The following is a 12,698-nucleotide window of genomic DNA, read 5'->3' on the forward strand; positions in this document are numbered from 1 at the left end:
AATTAGTTTCCGGGTTCAATTCAAAATGCTGATTTTGACCTATAAAGCCTTAAAAGTCTTAGGACTGCAATATCTCAAGGGCCAACTCTCCCCATATGAACTGACTAGGATCCTGCGGTCATCATGTGAGGCCCTTTTTTGTGAGAGGCCCAGAGGGTTGCAGCATGAGACGGGTCTTTTCTGTGGTGGCTCCTCATTTATGGAATACTCTTCCCAGGAAGGCTCACCTGCTGACACCATCATTATATATCTTTAGGTGCAAAGCAGCTGCTTGCTTCTGTAACCAGGCCTTTGGCCTTTGAGAAGTGAAGTAATTGAAGAGAATTTAAAGTAAGAAGGTGGAAGCATTGTTGTCCATGGTGTGCTCTCTGCAATGCATTAAACATGGGGCTGCCTCAGAAACTTCAGCTGGTGCTGAATTCAGCTACAGCAAAGGCAGCATTTTTCCACCTCTGCCGCGCTAAGCAGTTGGTCCTTTACCTTTCCCGCCCTGATCTTGCCACTCTGATCCACGCCACTGTCACCTCCAGCCTGATTATTGTAACTCACTCTATGTGGGGCTGCCCTTGAAGCTGACCCAGAAACTCCAGCGGGTGCAGAATGCCATGGCGAGGCTCCTTATGGGGGGGTCCTTGCCACAGGACCACATTCATCCAGTGCTTTACCAGCTGCACTGGCTCCCGGTGGAATACAGGGTCGGGTCTAAGGTGCTGGTTTTAACCTTTAAAGCCCTATACGGCCTTGTACTTATGGGACTGCCTTTCCTGGTATGTCCCGTGGAGGACCTTATGGTCCACAAACAATAGCACCTTGGAGGTCCCGGGCTTCAAGGAGGTTAGGCTGGCCTCGACCAGGCCTGGTGGAACGCTCTGTCGCAAGAGACCAGGGCCCTGCAGGACTTGACATCTCTCCGCAGGGCCTGCAAGACGGAGCTGTTCCGCCGGGCCTTTGATTGGGTCCCAGTCTGATCCCCCTCTTTCTACAAGACCTTCATGTAAGTGGCCTCTCAAACTCTTCCCACCGGGAAGACCAGCACAAATAGCTGGGCCTGGTGAGCGCTTAATGTTCCCAACCCCTATACTGTAGTTATAGTTCGTGAGTTGCCATCTGATTTTATTCTGATTTTAATTTGATTTTAAGCTGTATTTCAATCAATTGTTTGATTTTATGTTTTAATGTATTATATACTTTGATGTTAGCCGCCCTGAGTCCAGTCTTGGCCGGGGAGGGCGGGATATAAATAATAATAATAATAATAATAATAATAATAATAATAATTGTATTTTGTCAAGGTGGCTTTTCAAGTGTGATGCCAGCCTGAGAAAACTGTGAATGTGGATGCACATGCACATGTGAGTTGTAGGGCTGGAAGGGACCATGAGGGTCATCTAGTCCACCTCTCTGCAGTGCAGGACTCTTTTGCCCAACATGGGGCTCGAACTCACAACCGTGAGATTAAGAGTTTCATGCTGTACTGACTGAGCTGTCCCACGTATCTATCATTTTCAGATTGTGTTCAATCATAACCCAGCAAATTTGGGCTGCAGAATTAAAGCTTATTTGGAGCTCTTGCAAAAGAAACCAATTTCCCCCAAAGATCCAACTTGTTGTAATAAGAAAAGTGACAGGAAAATGCCCTGGAAAATGTGGGATAATGCTCATTTTGACACAACATCATCTAACCTTTCCACAAACGAATTAGGATGACTGTTGATTAATCAGGTCATCTGGAAATGACTTTAGTCTCTTGCAGCAAAAATAACAAAGTCTTCTTGTCACCTTAAAGAGCAGCACATTTAATAGGCCATACATATTTGTAGAATTCAATCTGCGTCATCAGATGCATGAAGTGTTACCCTGAAGTGTAGCAGTAGGTGTTCATGTGTGTCTAAACACACACACTTGTACACATACATACACATACATACATATTTTGGAGGGGAGAGATTGTAAACTGTGATGTCAAAGGGAAATGAAATGCAGAGAAGTACAAATGAGTACTTATGTTGGCTATTTGCAGATTAGTTGCACTGCAGAAGGCGTGCTGGGGAGACAACACATTACAAGGAACGTAAAAATAACTTTTGCTAGGTTTTAATAATAAAAACAAAAACTCCTTTTACATTAATTACAATATATCAATAAGCATGACCCAACCCATCTACCAGGGTACTGAGAGAGCCCGGTGCTGCTCTTTATATACTATACCCAACAGCTTAATTAACACAACTTAACAGCACCTGCTATACTCCTTCACAGCTGTAAAACTGGGTCACGTTATCTGCTCTGGCCCTTAAAGACATACACATCTTGTGGAACAATAATGAACCTTCAAATTTAAAGAGACCCTGTGGTTCATCATTGTGGAACAAAAACATAAAGCATATTTTTTACATGTCTTTCATGTGTAACCTTTAGAAGTGCTTTAGTAAAAATGTCCGCAATTTGATTGTCACCTGGAACATATTGAAATACAATTATTTTGTCAGCAATTAGTTTCTATACAAACTGTAAATGTAATCTTAAGACTAGTGCACTGCGTATTGGTCTCTGAACACAGGATAGCGAGTCCGCTCTGGGAATCAAGGTAACTTTTTACTGGTAGTGTTACTTGCATCTGTAGATCTGCAAATACTTGCAGATACCATTTTATATCACGAATGGCCTGAATGCATGCACATAATTCGCTCTCTGTTGTAGAGAGACAAATAATAGTTTGTGTCTGGGACTTCCATTCAAATGGACACCCGTTATAACAGAACACCATACCAGACACACCCCTGCAATTATTTTGTTCCACTGCATGAGATGCATCGCAGAAAATTTAAAAACCTTTGTCTATACTTGACGTAAACTGCAATCTATAATGTTTGCAATGTTGAAGGTATGTTACAACACTCTTAAGAGCAGAGAAGCATTGCGTAGTGGACTTTTCCACAAATTTTGCTAGAAAGTGAAAAGCATAAGTTATATCTGGTCTCGAGATTCTTTGAATGAAATTTAGCTTGCCTATAGCAGAATGATACAAAGTTTTGTTAGGAAACCACACACCATAGGTGTTTTCTTCTCATTTGCATTTTTTAAAAATAACATTTCAACAAGATCATCAATTTTTACAGTTTGATGAACCAGAAAAGATCCATTTTTGCCTTTCTCAATTTGCATGGATAAGTATTTTTTAGCTATGCTTAATTCTACCACATCAAATTTGTTCTGTAACTGTGATACTGCCTGTTCATATTCCTGTTTAGTTTTTGTAGAAATTAGCACGTCATCTACATACACACATATTTTTGTTACAGTTTGCCCTTTCCTTTATAAACACACAATTGTCTGCTTTTCCTTGCGAAAAACCAATATCCAGCAATTCTTTTGCTAAAGTTTGTTGCTAATTCCTTCCACTTTGGTGCAGACCATAAAGGCTGTGTACACAATACATTTAAAGCTCATTATTTCCCCCACAGAATCTTGGGAACCGTAGTTTAAGGGTGCTGGGAATTGTATCTTTGTGAGGGGTAAACTACAGATCCCAAAATTATGTGGGGGAAATAATGGGCTTTCAATGTGCTATAAATGTATGGGGTGCCTGCAGCCTTACATTGTAGACAGTGACCATTCCCAAAAACCACTTGTGCTGGTTACACACCTTGGCACCTTGGCATCTGTAAGGCAATTTTCACATAGTGTGACAAAAATCTATCATGCTGGTTCAGTTCACAAGTGACAGAAGCAAGTGGCCTGAGACTCTCAATGAACTGTAATTCCACAGTGTCCGTTGCAGTCTCTTTTAAAAGTTGTTTTTTTCTATTATGACCAACTTAAGATCAGCTTGTAGATAGTGTCCTAGGAGACACCTGCAAGTACCTTGTACTTCACAGGGTTACTGTGAGGTCAGGTGTGATGGAGATAATACAGCCAATCTAAAGTCAGTGGACCAAAACAGCAACAGATGAGCCAATTGGGGGGTGGGCACAGTGGCGTAGCGTGGGTTGTCAGCACCCGGGGCAAGGCAAGTAATTTGCGCCCCCTAACCCGTGGATTTTAGCACTAGAGTGCGAGCGCCCCCCCCAGGTGTTGCGCCCGGCCCCCCTGCACCCCCCACGCTACGCCACTGGGGCTGGGGGCGAGCGAAGGAGCCAAGGACCCCCCCCAAAGGCTCAGCAGGAATTTATTAAATTTATTATTTGCGGAGCCCCCGCGGGCCGAGGCAGCCGAAGCCCCCTCCCCTCAGGCGCCTCCCCGCCCCCTCCTCTCCTTGGGCTGTAGGTGGAGCTCCAGATCCGGGCTTGGCGAGCGCCTCTCCTCCTCCCGGCCGGGTCCGGGGGCTTCCAGCCGTGCTCCGTCCTCGCCCCCCCCCGCGGTTGAGACTTGCGCTGAGAGCCGGAGCCAGCGGCGCCCCCTTCTGCCGGGAGACCCTCGCCCGCCCGCCGGCTTCCTCTCGGAGGGTTTTGGGGAGCGCAAGGTGCGGTGAGGCCCCTCGGAGCTCTCCTCCCTCCCAGTCAGCAGAAGCAGCCGCAGCCTGTGGCTGGGCCGAGGGGATGGCGGCGGCGGCGGGGTGCGGAGGCTGCCCGTGCCCGGCCAGGCGTCGGTGGCAGCGTCGGCGCTGCTGCAGCGGCTGCTCCTCCTGCGAGCAGTGAGTGGAGCGCAGTCGCAGCGGCGGCGGGGAGCGCGCACGCGCTAGGGCGTAAGGCTGGCGGTAGCGGCGGGGAGCCCGGCGGAGGAAGGAACTTGTCCCTTCCCTCTGGACTCGCGCCCCCCCCCAATGTTGCGCCCGGTGCGGCCGGCACCCTTGGCACCCCCCATGCTACGCCACTGGGTGGGCAGCTGCTCTAAGAACCGCTGCTAAAGCTGCTAATAGCAGTGTTAAAAGTCTGCATCACTAGAGATGGGGGAGAAATCTGATTCTGTTCACATTTAAAGGTGAACTTAAAAAATCTGTACTTTTTGAAACATCTGAACCAAATCCTTTGAAATTCACACTTCTCTGGATTTTGGAATGCAGTGCTGCTGTCAATATTGTTGTTGACATCCGTCTGTCTTGAGAGACAATGGAGTGTGCCTCCAGGGGTGAAGTCAAACTGCTGTGTTGGCAGCACTGAAGTGACCTCCCTGGGGTACAAGCCTAGGCAGTGTGTATGGAGGTCCCAGGCTGCCCAGGACACGCCTCACTAGTGTGGTCCAAAGGAAAGCAGAGCAAGGTGTTTGGCACCAGCTTGGTCGCAGGAGTTGCTGGAAGGAGGCGTACAAGGCACCATCCAACCACTCCAGATTTGTCCTACAGCTGAGGGGGAGGCGGTGAAGAGGCCCCACGCAGTGTGCCCCAGACCCATGGGTGGCTCGCCCTGCCCCTGGCTGCAAGACATGCGCACCACACCAGGCACCCGAACGGCTAGCTACGGTATGTTGCTGGTGAGAGGCTGCCAGCTCTGCAGGCAAGGGGTGGCATAACTGGGCTCCTGAGCCCCACAGGGGTGCCGCAGAAAGAATGTTGTTGGTTAAGAAGAAGAGAAGAAGAGTTTGGATTTGATATCCCGCTTTATCACTACCCAAAGGAGTCTCAAAGCAGCTCACAATCTCCTTTCCCTTCCTCCCCCACAACAAACACTCTGTGAGGTGAGTGGGGCTGACAGACTTCAGAGAAGTGTGACTAGTCCAAGGTCACCCAGCAGCTGCATGTGGAGGAGCAGGGAATCGAACCTGGTTCACCAGATTACGAGTCTATCGCTCTTAACCATTACACCACACTGGCTCTCCAGTTAAGGGACTCAAAAAGGTTGAAAACCTCTGCTCTATGTTATGAAAACTATTCCTATGAGAAAATTGATAGAGATATGTTTTTCTCCCTCTCTCATTGTAGCTCATTCATGAAGCTGAATGTTGGAAGATTCAGGCAGAGAAAAGAAAGCACTTTTTCATACACCACATAGTTAAACTATGGAACTCACACCCACAGGAAGTAGTGATGGCCACCAATTTGGATGGCTTTAAAAGAGGATTAGACAAATACATGGATAAGGCTATTGTCTTCCTCCACTGCCAGTTAAGCCTTTGATTTCCAGTTGCTGGGAATCGCAATTTAGGAGTGTGCTGTGGCATTTGGTCCTGCCACTGTGAAAGCAGGACACTGGACTAGATGGGCCATTGGTCAGATCCAGCAGCCTCTTTTTATAACAAAACCACAGTGGTGGGCAGCTGCGGCTGGCATTGAGTGCAACTGTACAGAGCTATAGAAGGGCTCCCAGCCAAGTCCGAGACATGGCTGGGAAAGGGAGGTATGTGCTCGTAATGCTACCCTTGGTCCATAAGTGCACGCAACAGGCTTGCTGCCAGCCAGCGTTTTCAGGGGTACCACGATGATGGGCATCAGCAGCTGCAGCATGCAGTGTTCCGGGCAGCAGCGTGGCATTTTAAGGTGTGGTTCCTGGCACTATCTCTGTCATCTGCCTGTGGGTATTAGAATAGCGAGGGGCTGCCGGACAAGACAAACAGACTCCGACTGCAGTTTTATGCACACTGGAATCCAACGGGTCTTACATCTGAGCAAACTCAAGACTGAATTGGGCTCCGTCTCGCACAAGATCGAGAGGGGTGTGAATTGCAATCTGCACATTCTTGTTAACTTCCATCCGCCCACTAGCCATTCCTCCAGTACCCTCCAACTGCCCTGTTTTAAGCGGGACACTCCCGGATTCACAGAGGCATTCCCTGCTTCTGTTTGGATCCGGGAATGCCTTGCTTTCCCCCTCCAGCACCACCGCCACTGAGCTCAGGGAGGTGAGCCAGCCGGGTGAGCCTCTCTATGGCTGCCGCTGCCAGCCTCCTCCCTTGGCAGCTCCTAGCAGCCGCTGGAGAGCGGATGCTGCCACTGAAGCCCAGCTCCAAGTGACGTGCCAGCGGATGAGAGGTGCACTGCCACCACCACTTTTCCTCCCTGCCACTTCTGTCTCCAGGTCAGGGCTGACCTGGGAGTGGAGCTGCAGGATGTTGTGGCCTCCACAGCTCCCTGGCATGCTGGAGCCCAGTAGAGGAGAGGCCTGGTGCTGCTGCCACTCCTTTTCCCTGTCCCTTCTGCCCCCAGTGTTTTGATGTCCCAAATCCAAAGTTAAGGCTGTTGGGGGATATGTCCTCTGCAACCCCTCTGTGAGGCACAGAACCTTTTCCTCCTTCATCCCGTCCCTTTAACACCCGTTTGTGCCTGGTTTGCCAGAACAGAATCAAAAGAATTCAAACACAAGGGGAAGCAAATCAACTTTTTTGTTTTATTAAATAAAGGGGGAGACGACGACAGAGCTTTACATTTCAGCGATTGCTGTGGGAGGAGGGGCTGGAGGGAGCGGGGGCTGCCTCCCACAGAAATGAACATATCTTCTCCCAGAGCCCAGCGCTGGGTCTGGAGTTGCCCTAGTCCCCCTCCTGCCGCCGCCCCCCATGCAAAATGGCAGAAGGCTAATCCCAGCGTTACTTTTCCTGGAGGAGATTCTTATGTGGGCTGTCAGTCAGGGTTAGGCCAGAGATGGCTGGAGCTCCCATCAGCCCCAGACAGCATGGCCAGTAGCCGGAGACCGTCTTGTGTGCAAAGCCAGGTGGATCCCCATCCTTGTCTCTGAGATACTAACCGACAGACGAGCCAGCTAGAATCTCAGGGACGGAGGAGGGTAGTTTTGAAAGTTCCTCACCTATTATTATTATTATTATTAAAAAATGTAGACCACCCTTCATCCAAGGATCACAGGGAGGACTATGGAGAGCCCACCCCTAGAATAATGTGGAATTCTTTCTGCAGGTCTGGACAAAGCAGGGGCATGACAATAAGAGAATAGAATACGGATGTTTCACTTTGAGACTTCTCTCTGAAGCACCATTCCCCTCGTCCTCTGGCCTCCTTGTTTTCCTTCCCTCTGACCTGCTCCCTCGCCCACAATTCCCCTTTTCTGACCCAAGGCTAAAAGCTCCCTGTGAGTTCTACTCTCTGCTGTGAAATTCAGCCTGTTTAGTGGATCTGAGTGAAATGGGAAGGAAAGTCTTTGGCACGTGGGTCTTGGAGGGGGAGGAGGCGTCTCTGTGTCACTTCTGAGTAACGGTGAGGTAGATGGCGCTGCAGCAGCGGCCCAGACTGGTGAAAAGTGGGGCCACCACAACATCCAGGATGCTGGCCCAGAGGGTGCGAACCGGAGGCATTGCCATTGTGCAGAGCTGGATACAGGGCATCACACACCTGAGAGAGGAAGAGGGGAGAGATGTGGCTGGCAGCCTCCAGGAAGCAGCACAGCACCCAACATTTAGACTCCAGTTAGGCAACCTAAGGGCCAATATATACCCACCTACAGCATTGTTAATAAGAATGTCTTCGACTGCAGGCAGGCAACCTGCAACCCAGAGACCAGGGGTTGTAGCCAACACTAGTCCTACTCAGAGTAGAAATGTTTTATATTTGTTTTATGGTTCTCTTTTGTAAGCGATATTGATAATCTTGATCTAGATTTAAAATACACATTTTCAAATAAATAAATACATTTTTTAAAGAATAATAAAAAAGCGTAGAAATGCGTGGACATGGCTAACTTAGGTCCATGACTTTCAGTGGGTCTACTTTGTGTAGGCCTAGCACTGGATACAACCCTGTGTGCAGCCTCAGACACCTCCAGAAGATGCCTACCATTCTTCCAACTTTTTGAAAGAAGGAAGGCTCCTTTTCCTGGGTCCCACCAAGTGACCAATTTATTTAGCATTTTTGTCTTCAGATTCCTCCATTCCTCATATCAGTTTTAGGCAGACAGTACTTATCTGCTCCCCCAACTAGCAGAACAAGGACATCACACAAACAGTAGGTGCTTCCAGATCTAGTGTACAGTGGTACCTTGGGTTAAGTACTGAATTCGTTCCGGAGGTCCGTTCTTAAGCTGAAACTGTTCTTAACCTGAAGCACCACTTTAGCTAATGGGGCCTCTTGCTGCTGCTGTGCCGCTGCCACACGATTTCTGTTCTCATCCTGAAGCAAAGTTCTTAACCTGAAGCACTATTTCTGGGTTAGCGGAGTCTGTAACCTGAAGCGTATGTAACCCGAGGTACCACTGTATTGCTATTTTGCAGATCAGATTCAGTCACATCCTGGCAAATTCAGGTTGTGCATTTAAAAGTGGATTTGGCAGTCTTGTGCAACAAACTCACTTCGCCTGCACACAAATGAAGACCCCAAACCTCTCACTGGTGTGTGTATGAATACATGTGAGTGCTGGACACGCATGTGGGTTGCGACACATACTTTAACACCAACTCCCTCTGGGATAAGTGTTTGGCAAAGTGTCTTTTAAGAGATTTGTTTGCCATTATTAGTCCACTCCCTGAAGCACCCACAAAACTACAGGACAAGTCAAAGTGCTAGAAGAGCCTCTGCCAACCTGGTGCCCTCCAGACATTTTGGACTACAACCCCTATCAGCCCAAGCCAGCAATGAGGCTGATGGGAGTTGTAGTCCAAAGGGCCTGGAGCTTGGCAAAGTCTGTCTTAGAGTAACACAGCTTCCTCCTGTTGGTAGTTTCCCCAGGTAACCACTAGAATTAGCCTTGCTGATGGTCAATGAATATGCAACCAACTGGAAGCAAGAGGCTGGTCGTGAGCCAAGGGCCTTGGCAGAGCAAGGGGCAGGAGGAGGCAGAGCAAAGGGGGCAGACCCTCACCAGATGTGCAGGCAGCCTAGGCAGGCAAAGAGAAAGCCCGAGAACAGGGAGACGGGCACAGCACACAGCAGCGAGATGATGCGGTAGCACCAGAGGCGCGAACTCTCAAAGACGATGTCACTCCAGGTCCAAACCCGGTCAAAGCTGCGAAACGAGGAAGGTTCAGCAAGAATGTCGGAGAATTCCAGCTGCCGGGAAGAACAAGGGAATCTGGTCACTGAAGCTTCTCCAGCGAAGAGAGAGAATGTTGTGAGGCAGAGCAAAGCATCTTGGGACCAGGAGGACCCATGCCGTCTCCTTCTGTGTGGTTCTGGGGCATGTAAGGAGCAGCAATCAGCAAAGGGGGTGGAGAAGAATCGGTTGTGCTGCAGGTGAAGGGCTGGGAGGAGTTTGGGGGTGAACAAGGATACACCTCCCACCTTGGGTGGGTAGGAGAGAGCTGCACCCTTAGATTTTAGGAAGTCAGAATTTAGGCATCCCCACCCCACCCCAAATCAGGCAGGTAAGCTCCCTTTGTTACCTTCAGGTGCTGGTTGATCCCACGCGGGTCCCGAGGGTCTGCTTTGGGTGGTGTGTTGATAGCGGACTGCAGGAACATGGGAGATCCCGGCTCCTGCAAATGAGGGTCTTCTGGATCCAACTTGCACTCAATCAGATAATCGTTACTGATCATCCTGCGAGGAGGGAGAAGATCAGCACTCGCAGGCACTGCTGCTCTCTCAGAAGGGGGGATCCAGTAACGCTGTCAAGCACCTCTTTATAATTCTGCCTCTCACTCTTCCTTTTGTTGCATAGGCTTCGTGTTTTACTGAAACTGCCTTGTCTGTTCTTATTTAACCTGCCTGTCCACTCTTCACTTGCACAGTATTTCTCTCCATCTGTGTGCAGGAACTTGACTCCAGTTCTATTCTCAGCCTTGGCCAACATAGATTGGAGGGCGAGGGGAGTCGAGGAGGGAGGATCTCAGCAGTTGCACGCCCCCGCCTGGTATTTGCAGCCATGGGGCGAGCGAGATGCATTGGGACAAGGGGTATAAATATGCCACCGTCCCAGAGTTCCTTTGCTGAGGAGCGGAAACGGGGAATGGCGGCCCAGCTAAATATATGCAAGCACAGGGTATTCTTGGGACTGGGAGAAGAATGGGGTGCAGTGGGTCGCAGCAGCAGGGCTCAGAGCCAGGTGAACTAAATAGGGTGTATACCAATGGCAGCTAAATGGGACTTATAGAAGCAGGGCACCATCTAGTGGCTCTGAGCTACCGTTCAACAGGTCAAGAGAGCACACCGTGCACAATCTTGCCAACTTTCAGCAACACTCGTGGGACCAAAACTGCAGGAATTAGAGGTATTTTGTGGCATCTGAAACTTTCCTTGGGTTCTGTAGGACTGGGATAAAATGCTGGCATTTTCAAGGCTTCTGCTGGGTTCTGGGAAACCCAAATAAAGCTGACGATGAACTGCATTGCTTTCCCCAAACCCATAGGTTGTATTGGACTCACAGAGGGCTTCCCGATTCAAGGTCCACACAGTCAGAGAATTCTCATTCCCCCAGGATAGTTCAGTCAGTAGAGCGTGAGACTTTCAATTTCAAGGTCATGGGTTCAAGCCCCACACTGGGCAAAAGATTCCTGCAATGGAGGGGGTTGGACTAAATGACCCTTGGGATCTCTTCCAACCCTACAATTCTCTGATTTCATGATTCTATGATTTGTAGAGTTGGAAGGGCTCCTGAGGGTCATCTAGTCCAACCGCATGCAGTGTGGGAATCTCAACTAAAGCATCTATGACAGATCTAACATCTGCTGAAACACTTCCAAGGTAGGAGAGTCCACAACCTTATGAGGGACTCCATTCCACTGTTGAACAGCTTTTACCACCAGAAAGCTCTTCCTGGTGTTTAGCTGGAATCGCCTTTCTTGTAATTTGAAACCTTTGGTTCCTTCCAGAGCAGGAGAAAACAAGCTTACACCACCTTCCAGGTGACAGCCATTTAGATCATGGAAAATGGCTCTCACATCTCCTCTCAGTCTCTTCTTATCCAGGCCAGTGTTTTTTTCTGGAGGTACTCAAGGGTACGGGCACCCTTTTTTCTAGAAGAAAAGCCCTGATCCAGACTAAACATACCAAACTCTCTCAGCCATTCCTCATAAGGCTTGGTTTCCCGACCCTTGACCATCTTGGCCACCCTCCTCTGCATATGTTCCAGCTTGTCAACATCCTTCTTAAACTGTGGTGCCCAGAGCTGGCACCTGCATTCCAGGTGTGGTCTGACCAAGGCGGAATAGAGTGAGACTATTGGCAGGGCCCTGCATTGGCATCTGGACTGCATGTGGGGGGATACAGTGAACAGGGAAACCTTTCCTTACACAGGTGTTCCTCCTGCACAACAGAGTTCCACAGAGTTTTGGGTAGACCAGTTATAGCTTTAACTCACTGCATATTCTTCCTGGGAATCTGAAGAATGTGAGAAGCTGGAGCCCCCACCCAGGCTCCCTCCAGACATCCTTTGGATTCTGCATTCGTGATGATTTGTGCTCTTGATGGTATCAGGCCAGGGATGCCAACTTGAATGAAGTATTGGGGGGGGGGGCAGGTAAGCCGCGCCCTGCATAATCGATCACATAATGCGGTGCACTTACACCATTTGAATGGCAATGCCCATCAACTTTGGGGGAGGTCTGCCCCCCTCAAGTACCGTATTTTTCGCTCTATAAGACGCACCAGACCACAAGACGCACCTAGTTTTTGGAGGAAGAGAACAAGAAAAAAAATATTCTGAATCTCAAAAGCCAGAACAGCAAGAGGGATCGCTGTGCAGTGAAAGCAGCGATCCCTCTTGCTGTTCTGGCTTCTGGGATAGCTGCGCAGCCTACATTCGCTCCATAAGACGCACACCCATTTCCCCTTACTTTTTAGGAGGGAAAAAGTGAGTCTTATAGAGCAAAAAATACGGTATTTTATTGGGCATGCAAAGGGACCTCAGTCCCTAGGAGCTGCCTCCAATATATCAGGTGGCTATTCG

General features: G+C 49.0%; 1 protein-coding gene across 1 annotated transcript; it reads right to left on the reverse strand.

Annotated features, from left to right (window-relative positions):
* Positions 1–7,235: 7,235 nt before the first annotated feature.
* LOC308466108 (caveolin-2-like) lies at positions 7,236–10,675 on the reverse strand. Its single transcript, XM_080986640.1, has 3 exons — positions 10,198–10,675; positions 9,678–9,865; positions 7,236–8,215 (listed from the first exon to the last, which is right to left on the reverse strand). Exons 1-3 carry the CDS (start codon positions 10,348–10,350, stop codon positions 8,065–8,067), a joined length of 492 nt encoding a protein of 163 aa, XP_080842766.1. The 5' UTR covers positions 10,351–10,675; the 3' UTR covers positions 7,236–8,064.
* Between the last annotated feature and the right edge of the window lie 2,023 nt (positions 10,676–12,698).

This window comes from Podarcis pityusensis (genome assembly GCF_964106645.2).
Source record: "Podarcis pityusensis genome assembly, chromosome: 17".
Lineage (NCBI taxonomy): Eukaryota > Metazoa > Chordata > Lepidosauria > Squamata > Lacertidae > Podarcis > Podarcis pityusensis.

Coding starts and splice junctions, on each gene's coding strand:
- LOC308466108 (XM_080986640.1), bottom strand. CDS start 10,350: ATGATCAGTAACGATTATCTGATTGAGTGCAAGTTGGATCCAGAAGAC. Junction 9,866..10,197: donor GGATCAACCAGCACCTGAAG/GTAACAAAGGGA, acceptor TCTTCCCGGCAG/CTGGAATTCTCCGACATTCT. Junction 8,216..9,677: donor CTAGGCTGCCTGCACATCTG/GTGAGGGTCTGC, acceptor TTCCTCTCTCAG/GTGTGTGATGCCCTGTATCC.